Below are 12,536 nucleotides of genomic sequence, written 5' to 3'. Positions count from 1 at the left end.
GTAAAAAATTCCACCGCCTGACTCGCTCGGTAAACACACCAGCTGGTAAAGCCGCCAGACTCCCACTCATCCCAAAGTTTTGAGGATAAAGACACCGTTCAGCTGCTTTTTGCAGATCACCAAGCTCTCTCTTCTCAGGGGAGACGGCCAAACTCATGCTTATCCACAAGGCCTATGCATTTACCACTCTGGTTTTTTTTCCTTTTTGCTAACTACAGGCTACAAACTGTCTGCTGCCCAGGTTTTGGAGATAAACGCGCTATTGTCTTGTTCCACCATCGCTCACGTTCTGCGTCGTTTTGCAGCGCTCGGACTGGAAGGATTGCTGTTTGCATTTAAGACCTTTTCGGTGACTCTGTTCCGCTTCCTTTTATCTCCTCCTTCTTTGGATCCAGATTCGGAGGAGGACCTCTCTTTCTCCTTGGTGCCTGGCTTTTCAGCTGTCTTCCCCAGGCTTCCCATAGATGCATATACTGAAGAAAGATTAAAACAATTACGTGACAGAATAAGTATCGCACAATATCTTTATTATGACTACAACCTAAAGGCGCTGGTTCCACCAATGGAGCTACTGTCTGCAATCAAACAGGTGCTGTTCCATCATTATTTATTATTGGTTCTTGTAGGTTATCCGGGCTGTGTAACCGTGGTCTTGGTATTTTCTTTCCTGACGTTTCACCAGCAGCTGTGGCAGGCATCTTCAGAGGAGTAACACTGAAGGACATCTCCTCTCATCATCTCCTCTGAAGATGCCTGCCACAGCTGCTGGCGAAACGTCAGGAAAGAAAATACCAAGACCACGGTTACACAGCCCGGATAACCTACAAGAACCAATGAACTCTGACCGTGAAAGCCTTTGACAATATTATTTATTATATTTACAACATTTATATCCCATCTTTCTGCCCTAACAATTTTTTAAAATTATATTACATTATAAAACCATTAAAATCAACACCCCTCCCAAACATACATCATTCAAACAATTTTAAAAAGAGTTCAAAACCAGAGTTAAAACACAAATATGAAACAGTTAAGATACATATAAAACATAACATAGTCAAACATAAAAATGTTGGCTAGGCAGCAGGGATCACCCACTGGCGGAAGACAGCAACAGAAGGGGACAGACTAACATGGCTGGGGAGGGAGTTCCAGAGCTTTGGTGCCATGAAGAAAGGCCCTCTAAAGAGTTGCCCCCCAACCTGATCTCAAATATATATATATAAAAAAACCAAGGGTACTCATGGCTATTAGTTAGAATGGATACTAGTCATGCTGCATACCTATTCTCTCTAGTATCAGAAGAGCATGCCTATTATTTTGGGTGTGGTGGAACATAGGCAGGATGGTGCTGCTGCAGTCGACTTGTTTGTGGCTTCCTAGAGGCACCTGGTTGGCCACTGTGTGAACAGACTGCTGGACTTGATGGGCCTTGGTCTGATCCAGCAGGGCCTTTCTTATGTTCTCTGCCCCACAGCACCTAATATAATAGGCCTGCTCCTCTGATCCTGGAGAGAATAGGCATGTACCATGACTAGTATCCATTTTGACTAGTAGCCATGGATAGCTCTCTCCTCCATGAAAATGTCCACTCCCCTCTTAAAGCCTCAACATAAGAACGTAAGAAAAGCCATGCTGGATCAGACCAAGGCCCATCAAGTCCAGCAGTCTGTTCACACAGTGACCAACCAGCTGCCTCTAGGAAGCCCACAAACAGGACAACTGCAGCAGCACCATCCTGCCTGTGTTCCAAAGCACCTAATATAATAGGCATGCTCCTCTGATCCTGGAGAGAATAGGCATGCATCATGACTAGTAGCCATTTTTACTAATAGCCAAGAATAGCCCTCTCCTCCATGCACTAAAGCAAAATAATCTTAACAAAACTGCTGCTTGGGGGGGGGCGGGGGAATACAGGACCATGTGGCCATTAGGAGTGCTCCTGCCTCTTTCCAAAGCAGCAGAGGAAATGACTCCCAGGGTGCTTTTATACAGAAGACTTGGGGATGTCTGGTGCACTGATTCAGGATGTGTGATTTCCCCACAAGCCACATATAGACTATGCTGCAGACTAGGGATCAGGCAAATCACAGGGGGCAACCAATTCTTGTGCCAGGGTCCCAATCTAATTGCAAACTGGCAACGCGTTTTCGTAGTATCTTTTCTCCTCCTTGTCCCAGCCAGCGGCAGAGGAAGCAGCTGTATTTTACAACCCACTAGCGGCCATTTTCCCTCCGCTATGCCAGCTGTATTAAAAATAGGAGTCGCCCCTATATGACATGGTTACGAACCACAACTCAGGAAAATTACAGATCTTATAAATGACCAGGTCTTTCAGGGACTAAAATTAATCACTCTTACCGTCTTCGGGGCCTGCATGAGATTCTATCTCTTCCTTTATTTCTTCCTTCACATCATCTTTGATCATCACTTTACCTATACAGATGATTATGAGCACATGATGGGACAGCAAGCATTGATAATATGTTCAATTTCCTCTTACTTGTATTACAGCGTACAGGACTTGCTAACTGTGCTCATGGCAACAATCTCTCACTGCATTAAAGGGGATTCCTCCCCCAACCCCATGTCCAGATTTTCACAAATCACTTGTAAGAGGAAGTCTAGAAAGCTTAGGACAGAGGCTGACAACAGCAACCAAAGCTGAAAATGTTTTGAACATGCCATAAAGAAGGTAGAAGGAAGGCTCAATGCTGTGACCATTTTTGATCCTGTGGAACCTGAGAGGACTTTACTAAATATTTCAAGCATTTATTTTTGAAACAAAGAAACTTTCACAGACGAGGAGCACAAGCTTATTAGTTCACTGTATGACCGTAAGACCCAAATGTTAAATCAATCGTCGTTCTTATAGTCTATTATGTAGAAAAAGAGTTGGTTTTTATACCCCACTTTTTCTCTACTTTTAAGGAGTCTCAAACTGGTTTTCAATCACCTTCCCTTCCCCTCCCTACAAGAGACACCTTGTGAAGTAGTTGTGGCTGAAAGAGTTTGGAGAGAACTGTGACTAGCCCAAAGTCACCCAGCAGGCTTCATGGGGAAGAGTGGAGAAACCAACCTGGTTCACCAGATTAGAATCTACTGCTCATGTGGGGGAGTGGGGAATCAAACCCGGTTCACCAGATTAGAGTCTGCTGCTCATGTGGAGGAGTGTGGGATCAAACCTGGTTCACCAGATTAGAATCTGCTGCTCATGTGGAGGAGTGGGGGATCAAACCCAGCTCTCCAGATCAGAGTCCACCGTTCTTAACCACTACACTGCGCTGGCTGTCACCCACTGGCTGTCACTGCCATGTAATCACCCACGGCCCAACAAGACCAAAGTACTCCCCAAAATATCATTTTAAAAAACACATTTTGGTTGGAAGGAAGTTTCTTAGGCAGAAGAAAGACTTCAAATGTTGCTTAGTGGAGTGGCAGGCTAATATACTTCACATTAATTGCAACACTCAAAATTAACATATTCAAGTAATATAGTAATCTGATTTTTAATAATATTTTGTATCAGACTTCCCTATTTATAAAAGCATTAAAAGCAGACAAATAGATTGGAAAATCTCAAATAAAGGCTTAGCTGAGGCATGGTGAGCAAGTGACTGAATTTTAATATGTCTCCATACCAAATATTGCCATTATTATATAAATACCAAGTATTAAGAAATATTGGTATTTAAAAACACTGCTACCAAATCTTACCTTCTTTTACCTCATGAATAATTTCTTCAGGAAGGATGAAATTTTTTTCTGAGTTGGGAAAGGGAAGAATCTCAGACTCGTGCTTTGAAATTAAAATTAAAAACAACAACTTTAAATAAAACGGTTATACCAATCATTCTTACTTTCTAAACAATATGGCAGCTGTCTTTAAAACATACAAAAGGAAGAGTAATGTGTTTACCTGAGATAAAATAAAACTGTATAACAAAACAGTTCAGAAATATGCTTCATTTCCCAAGAACAGTACCTGCTTTGTTTTTAATTGGATCCGAACTATCATGCAGCAAGGGATGAAGTTTATGGAACGTAACTATTTGGTAGGACCCTAAAAAGATGGAAGGGGTATGCAGGCCACACACATCAGAAATATATTAGAACAAGCAGGGACCCACAAAACTAGTGGAGGGAGGAATTCCTCCCCCCCCCCCGCCCCGTTGCTCACTAATCAGCCTGCCTGCCTGCAAAGCCGATGCCACCAATAGCGGCCTGGTTCACACAGCTGGAGGGGGAAGTTTTCCAGCTCCTCCCCTCCTGTTTTCCCAGCACACTTGGTAGCTTTTCTGGCTTTCCCCTCATCCCACCTGCTTGGCATATGCGGCAGCAACATCATCTCATCTCTTCCTCTCTCATCCACCCATCTTAGATGGCTCCTGCTCTTCTGCCTGTCCCACGGCCACCACCAAAGCAAGCGTAGACAATGTTCTTCTCTTTGGGGAAATTTAACACCCCCTCCTTTTTTGGGGGGAGATTCTGACATGTTTCTGCAAACGTGGGGAACCCCCGAGGTCTGCAGAAGAAGACGAGTTGGTTTTTATATGCCGACTTTCTCTACCACTTAAGGAAGAATCAAGTAAAAAGGTAAAGGTAAAGGTCCCCTGTGCAAGCACCGGGTCATTCCTGACCCATGGGGTGATGTCACATCCTGACGTTTACTAGGCAGACTTTGTTTACAGGGTGGTTTGCCAGTGCCTTCCCCAGTCATCTTCCCTTTACCCCCAGCAAGCTGGGTACTCATTTTACCGACCTCGGAAGGATGGAAGGCTGAGTCAACCTTGAGCCAGCTACCTGAAACCAACTTCTGTTGGGATCGAACTCAGGTTGTGAGCAGAACTTGGACTGCAGCACTGCAGCTTACCAATCTGCTCACAATCACCTTCCCTTCCCCTCCCCACAACAGATGCCCTGTGAGGTAGGTGGGGCTAAGAGTGTCTGCCAGCTCAAGGTCACCCAGCTGGCTTCATGCGTAGGAGTGGGTAAACAAATCCAGTTCACCAGATTAGCCTCCGCTGCTCACGTGGAGGAGTGTGGAATCAAACCCGGTTCTTCAGATCAGAGTCCACAGATCATGCTCCCTGTCTGAACCTTGCCCCATTCTTTAGGTCAGGGGTCTTTTTTGAGCCTGCAGGCACATTTGGAATTCTGACACAACATGGTGGGTGCAGCAACAAAAATGGCTGCCACAAAATGGCTGCCACAGGAGGTGGAGCCAACCCCAAAGAATTGCCACAGCTTAACTTCCGTAACACAGCGCAGAGTCTTGTGTTGTGGTGGTAGGTGCCACCAAAGAAACATTTTAAAAACCTGCACAGCAAATCAAATCTCCAATAGTCAATCAGAAGCCTTGCTGGGCAAAAGCCCTACCTGGCCCCGCCAACTTCCTAAAACCACTTCGCGAGTGCCTGAAAAGGTGTTGGCGGGCATCACCTTGGCGCTCCCTGCTTTAGGTCTGTCGAGCCACATGGGGACCAGGTTCAGCATGTAGCAAATAGGTCTCCAACAGGCAGACCTACTGCAAGGCACCAGCTTGTTTCTTGGCAGGCCACACTCACCAGTGCTTGCATATCATACATAGTGCTGAGATGATCCCAGATGACTTTGGAAGAGATCTGCCTCCCAATATTCTGACTGAACTTGTCTCTAATGCAGATCATGTGAAAATGGCGGTTCACACCTAAAGGAGGGAAAGGGAGTGGGAGAAGAGAAAAAGAACCGTCGCACTCAGAGAGGGGCATTTTTGCATCACACTACACAATAGCGACACCAATCTGCCTTCACTGACAACATCTCAAAGTAGATGGACAATAAAATTAAACAAAAAGGGAACAAAAGTGAGACAATTACAGGACAAAACCCCACAAGTTGTATTACTCATACACCAATTCTCCCCCTTTTTTGCCATCAAACTGCAGCTGATTTATGGCGATCCTGTAGGGTTTTCAAGGCAAGAGACATTGAGAGGTCGTTTGCCACTGCCTGCCTCTGCATCATGAGTCAGGTATTCCTTGGAGGTCTCCCAACCAAATACTAGCCAGGGTCAGGGCTGAAAGTGTGTGACTGGCCCAAGGTCACCCAGCAAGCTTCCATGGCACTAGTGGGGATTTGAACCTGAGTTCCCCAGGTCCTAGTCCAACTCATTAATCACTACACCACACTGGCTCTCAAAAAATTAAACATTACCTCTCACCTTGGCCTAAAAAGAGACTTGGATTTCCTTTTTGTCTTTTTTTTGTCAAGTCAAAGTTGATTTTTGGTGACCCCTTTAGGGTTTTCAAGCCAACCATTCGGAGATAGTTTGCCATTGCCTGTTTCCGCGTCATGCCCCTGGTATTCCTTGGAAGTCTCCCATCCAAATATTTGCCAGGGTCAGGGCTAAGAGTCTGTGACTGGCCCAAGGTCACCCAGCAAGCTTCCATGGCGCGAGTGGGGATTTGAACCTGGGTTTCTCAAGCCCTAGTCTGACACCTTAATCACTACACCACACTGGCTCTCCTCCCTAGAAGCCCCTTGAAGAAGAATGCTGTGACTCAATGGTAGAGTCTCTGCTTGGCATGCAGAATGTCCCAGGTTCAATCCCCGGCATGTCCAGTTAAAGGGACTAGGCAAGTAGGTGATGTGAAAGATCTCTGCCTGAGACCCTGGAGAGCCGCTGCCGGTCTGAGCAGGCAATACTGACTTTGATGAACCAAAGGTCTGATTCAGTATAAGACAGCTTCATGTGTTCAAAAAGCATTAATACAGATGACCTGTACACACAGCCTGTCATCTCCTTGCCAGAGGCAGGTAAGAACTGCTTCAAGGCAGAGAACCTTCTACGCATAATTGGCACTTCATTTTTTTTCCTTCTGTTGCTGCGAATGACTAACGTAGGTATACGTGGGAAGCGGCCTAATGAACATTTGCAGAGCTAGTGCTTTTTGCGGACTTCTTTGCAAGACTCCAACAACGCACCTCTCCTGCTCACAGGGGATAAAAACACTGTATGAGAAGCACAGATGTTCAAGGACCACAGTCTTCCCTACTTGAAAATTAATGGCTCTAACTCCCCCGATCCACCAAAATTGCATTAGAGAAAAGCCAAAAAAAGTGCATTTTAGCTTCAATTTCCAAGCACCCATTGAGGGGCTGCAGCATTTCAGACCACAAGGGACTCGTTCAGTTTTCTTTTCCAGGAGAGGTCTAAAGCTTGGAGTCAAGGATTCTGGCCTGCAGACTATACCACTGTGTATAGTCTGCAATGTTTGTTGCTGTAAGTAGGTTCCTACTATGCAATTTTTTGCATTCATTTAACATGTCATGTTAATACTTCTGCCAGGCTTCACACCTCTGGTTGTTTTCCTGATTCCTACGAGTCAAATCCTATTTCATTGTCTACTGGATGTCCCACCCTGTTGACTGTATTGACTTTTCTGTGTAATCCGCCTTGCGTTCCAGAGACAAAGGCATACTATAAATAACATAAATAAAACAAATAACATAAATAAAATAAAATCACACAACCCGGATAACCTACAAGAACCAAAAAACAAATTGTCTCTGCATTTAACAAGATCATCAGCTTCTCTGAGTACACATAGATAGGGGAAGGGGACATACATAAGAACTTAATTCAGCCATTGTATTCAATGTTCTGTCTAAAGATACCATATAGGTAAAGGTCCCCTGTGCAAGCACCAGGTCATTCCTGACCCATGGGGTGACGTCACATCCCGACGTTTTCTAGGCAGACTTTGTTTATGGGGTGTTTGCCAGTGCCTTCCCCAGTCATCTTCCCTTTACCCCCAGCAAGCTCGGTACTCATTTTACTGACCTCGGAAGGATGGAAGGCTGAGTCAACCTTGAGCCGGCTACCTGAAACCAACTTCCATCGGGATCGAACTCAGGTCGTGAGCAGAGTTTGGACTGCAGTACTGCAGCTTTACCACTGCGCCACGGGGCTCTTAGATACCATACCAAAGATACCATACCACAGCAAAATTTCCCCACGATTTCAACCTCCCCCCCCCACCAATTTTCAGGAAAAATGCATGGGGGATTTGAGAGAGGGAATGAGACAAACAGTATGATCTTATGCATCTTCCAAATGTAAGTCCCAACAAATTCAAAGATGCTTTGTTCTCAAAGGAAGCATGCACAGGATTGCAGTCAAACTAGGCTATTAATCCCACCAATCTCAATGGGATCTACCCATTTCTAGCATCACAGAATCATAGGGTTGGAAGGGGCCATACAGGCCATCTAGTCCAAAGCTTCTTAAACTATGGGTCGTGACCATATGGGGTCGCGGAACTGAATGTGGGGGCCATGAAAAATTTGGCAACAGTAGGCAAATTTGCTTTTGTCTTTAATGGTAAAATTATATGTATAGCAAAGAATTGTTTTAAAATAAATTTCTTTATGATTAATTATCAGTAAATGTTTTGATTTGTAGACGTATTTTATATACCTACATGCGTAAAAATTTCTCGGGCGAAAAAGGGTCGCAAGCGGAAACAGTTTAAGAAGCCCTGATCTAGTCCAACCCCCTGCTTAATGCAGGATCAGCCTAGAGCATCCCTGACAAGTGCTTGTCCAGCCTCTGCTTAAAGACTGCCAGTGAGGGGGAGCTCACCGCCTCCCTAGGCAGCTGATTCCACTGTCGAACAACTCATATGGAAAAAATGTTTTTCCTAATATACCTTTCTGGCCTGACCTGGATGGCCCAGCCTAGCCTGATCTCGTCAGATCTCAGAAGCTAAGCAGGGTCACCCCTGGTTAGTATTTGGATGGGAGACCCCCAAGGAATACCAGGGGTGCTGTGCAGAGGAAGGCACTGGCAAACAACCTCTGTTAGTCTCTTGCCATGAAAACCCCAAAAGGGGTTGCCATAAGTCGGCTGCGACTTGACGGCACTTTACACACACACCTTCCCGGCCACAATTAAAACCCATTATTGCGAGTCCTATCTTCTGCTGCTAGCAGGAGCAGCTCCCTGCCCTCCTCTAAGTGACAGCCCTCCAAATACTTAAAGAGAGCGATCGTGTCCCCCCTCAACCTCCTCTTCTCCAGACTCAACATTCCCAGCTCCCTCAGCCTTTCCTCGTAGGGCTTGGTCTCCAGGTTTCTCATCTTGGACAAACGATTAACGACCTTCATAAAACCACGCTCTTGTAACCTGGATTAATTGCTTAGGGGTGCACACCTAACCTTCCAAGCATCAAGACAGCACATGCTAGAAGGATGGGGAGAAACTCAGAAGTGGTGCAGCAGTCAGAGCAACGGGCTGGGAGAAACCAGGGTCGAATCCCCACTCGGCCATGAATCACAGTGGCTGACCCATACTGGAGGGCCATTTTCTATTACTAATCTACCTCACAGGGTCGTTGTGAAATGGAGGAGGAGACGATTAAAGGCAGTCAGTGCAGCATTCGTGGGAAAAGGGTGGGAATAAAAATAAAAGCTCCAGATAAACAAACAGTGTACCTTGACTAGAAGAAAAGTATCACAGAAAGGTTTTATAAAAACGTGCTGGGAAATCGTATTTTGGACTTTTCCCCTATCACACATGCAGACAAATATTACTGTTAGGGTTAGGAAGCACAAATACAATGGCCAGTGCTACAAATTTGAAAGAAAGGAAAGAAAGTGCAAGAAAGAAAGAGAAAGACAGACAGAGCGAAAGAAAGAGAAAGAAAGAGAGAAAGCGCAAGAGAGAGAAAAGAAAAAGAGAAAGACAGAAAGCAAAAGAAAGAGAAAAGAGAGAAAGAGAAAGAGCGAGAAAAGAGAACGAAAGAAAGCGCAAGAGCGAGAAAAGAAAGAGAAATACAGAAAGAGTGAAAGAAAGAAAGAAAGAAAGAAAGAAAGAAAGAAAGAAAGAAAGAAAGAAAGCGAGAAAAGAAAAAGAAAGAGAAAGCGGGAGAGAAAAGAAAAAGAGAAAGACAGAAAGAGCGAAAGAAAGAGAGAAAGAGAAAGAGTGAGAAAAGAGAAAGAAAGAAAGTGCAAGAGCGAGAAAAGAAAGAGAAAGAGAAAGCGGGAGAGAGAAAAAAAGACAGAAAGAGCGAAAGAGGAAAGAGCGAGAAAGAAAAAGTGAGAAAAGAAAGAGAAAGAGAAAGAGAAAGAAAGCGCAAGAGCGAGAAAAGAAAGAGAAAGACAGAAAGAGCGAAAGAAAGAGAAAGAAAGAGAGAAAGAGAAAGAGCGAGAAAAGAAAAAGAGAAAGACAGAAAGCAAAAGAGAAAAGAAAGAGAGAAAGAGAAAGAGCGAGAAAAGAGAACGAAAGAAAGCGCAAGAGCGAGAAAAGAAAGAGAAATACAGAAAGAGTGAAATAAAGAGAAAGAAAGAAAGAAAGAAAGAAAGAAAGAAAGAAAGAAAGAAAGAAAGAAAGAAAGAAAGAGCGAGAAAAGAAAAAGAAAGAGAAAGCGGGAGAGAAAAGAAAAAGAGAAAGACAGAAAGAGCGAAAGAAAGAGAAAAGAGAGAAAGAGTGAGAAAAAAGAAAGAAAGAAAGCGCAAGAGCGAGAAAAGAAAGAGAAAGCGGGAGAGAGAAAAAAAGACAGAAAGAGCGAAAGAGGAAAGAGCGAGAAAGAGAGAAAGAAAAAGTGAGAAAAGAAAGAGAAAGAGAAAAGAGAAAGAAAGCACAAGAGCGAGAAAAGAAAGAGAAAGAAAGAAAGAAAAGAGAAAACAAAGAGAAAAGAAAGAGAAAGAAAAAGAGCGAGAAAAGAAAGAGAAAGAAAAGAGAGAGAAAGAGAAAGAGCGAGAAAAGAAAAAGAGAAAAGAAAGAGAAAGAAAAAGAGCGAAGAAAGAAAGAAAAAGAGCGAGAAAAGAAAAAGAAAGAAAGAGCGGAAGAGAAAGAAAGAAGCGTACACACACAGACCCGCCCTGGCCCACTCCACAACTCGTAGTCTTTGCCCACAGGTCCGCCCAGAGACCCACCCCGCTCCCTCCCCCCCTCCCCGGGCCGGCGCCTCTACTCGAGGCCGCGGCTTCCGCGCGAGGCCCACCCGCCCCCTCCCCCTCCCCCTCCCCCTCCTCTCACCGACGGGCTTGTGGCCCAGCATGGCGTGGAAGAGGCACACCTCCACCTCGGGGCTCCACACCACCGCCACGGGCAGCGGCGCGGGCGGCGCGGGCGGCGCGGGCGGGGGCGGCGGCACGGGCAGCGGCGGGGGGCCGGCCGTGGCCGAGGCCGCGGGGCCGGCGGCGGGCGGCGTGGGCGCGGCCTCCTCGGGCGCGGCCTGCGGGGCCGGCTCGGGCGGCGCCGCGGCGGAGGGCGGCCCGGGGCCGGGGGGGGCGGCGGGGGGGCCGGGGGGCTGGGCGTCGGACCCCCCCGCCGCCGCCGCGGCCTCCGCTTCGCCCATCATGGCGGCGGCGGCGGCGGCCTGGGAGCGCGGGGAGGCGGCCCGGCCGGGAGCGGAGCGCCCCCTGGCGGAGGAGGCGGAGGAGGCTCTCCGCGCCCCGCCCTTTGGGCCGCCCTCGCCTCCTGCCCTGCCCTGCCCGGAAGCCTTCGCCGGGCCTCGCGGGGCATGCAGTCGTGCACTCTGCACATGCTCTTGCTGCCTGGAGAACACTCTCTGGGGAACCTTGGGGGCAGGATGTTTCTCCCCTGGAGGGAACTCCCCGGGGAACTTTGGGGGCAGGATCTTCCAGCCGTGGGTAAAGCCTCTGGGGCAGGGATTGTGCACTCTGCACATGCTCAGGTTCTTCAGATCCTTTTTTAATTTTTATTATTAAAGATTTTTAATAAATTTTGAAACACGGGAAAAAAAACAAAATACAAACAATAAAGGATAGAAAGAAAGAAAAAGAAAAAATGTAACAATATAGATAGCTACATAATCAGAATGATATATCTATAATAAAGTTCACAGGAGAAAAAACCCCAAACATACAGTTGTTACATTCTTATTACAATTATCCGTTATATTCCCACCTCCCTCCAAACATACAGTTATTACATTCTTATTACAATTATCTTATCCGTTATATTCCCACTTCCCTCCACCAGCGTACCCAAATTCCTCCCACCACCGTGTTGAACCTCCGGAGAAGTGTCTAAACAGTTTATTAATAAATCATTTTAACAATAATTTGAATTACAAAACTGAATCTACAACTTGTTCACAATACTAATTAATAATAATAAAATATTTAAAAATAATAATAATAAAAAAAAATCATTTTTGCCAGTTTATCCCAGTATGCGAGTGCTTTTGACCACATAGTTTTAAAATCTTCCACATCCTTCCCATGCAGGGAATCTGTTAATTTAGCCATCCGCATATATAACCATAGTTTTTCCCTCCAGTCCTTAATTAGAGGTCACTTCACTTGTTGCCATTCTTGCTTGCAGACAGCCTGCTAACCTAAAACAACTTCTCGCCCGCAATGATAAACTACTTGACAGTAGCATGGAGTCCGGTACCAAGGCCTGCAAGAAACCAAGGTGCCAACTTGGCTCTCTTATAGATCCTAGCAACACCCATCACTGGGCCCAGTAACATCAGCCATTTCTATCGCATCTTCATACTCCTGTTCATCTTCTAACG

At 45.8% G+C, this 12,536-nt stretch overlaps 1 protein-coding gene across 1 annotated transcript; it reads right to left on the bottom strand.

Annotated features, from left to right (window-relative positions):
* Positions 1-269: 269 nt before the first annotated feature.
* Positions 270-11,129, bottom strand: MRGBP (MRG domain binding protein). The gene is made up of 5 exons (XM_056845349.1): positions 11,027-11,129; positions 5,571-5,692; positions 3,721-3,802; positions 2,365-2,439; positions 270-473 (listed from the first exon to the last, which is right to left on the bottom strand). Exons 1-5 carry the CDS (start codon positions 11,046-11,048, stop codon positions 283-285), a joined length of 492 nt encoding a protein of 163 aa, XP_056701327.1. The 5' UTR covers positions 11,049-11,129; the 3' UTR covers positions 270-282.
* Positions 11,130-12,536: the final 1,407 nt, after the last annotated feature.

Source organism: Euleptes europaea, chromosome 2, assembly GCF_029931775.1.
Source record: "Euleptes europaea isolate rEulEur1 chromosome 2, rEulEur1.hap1, whole genome shotgun sequence".
NCBI classification, from domain to species: Eukaryota; Metazoa; Chordata; class Lepidosauria; order Squamata; family Sphaerodactylidae; genus Euleptes; species Euleptes europaea.
Note: the sequence above shows the minus strand (reverse complement) of the source record. Positions and strands in the feature narration are given on the sequence as shown.

Coding starts and splice junctions, on each gene's coding strand:
- MRGBP (XM_056845349.1), bottom strand. CDS start 11,048: ATGCTGGGCCACAAGCCCGTCG. Junction 5,693..11,026: donor GCTGGGCCACAAGCCCGTCG/GTGAGAGGAGGG, acceptor TCCCTCCTTTAG/GTGTGAACCGCCATTTTCAC. Junction 474..2,364: donor TCATGCAGGCCCCGAAGACG/GTAAGAGTGATT, acceptor ATCTTTCTTCAG/TATATGCATCTATGGGAAGC.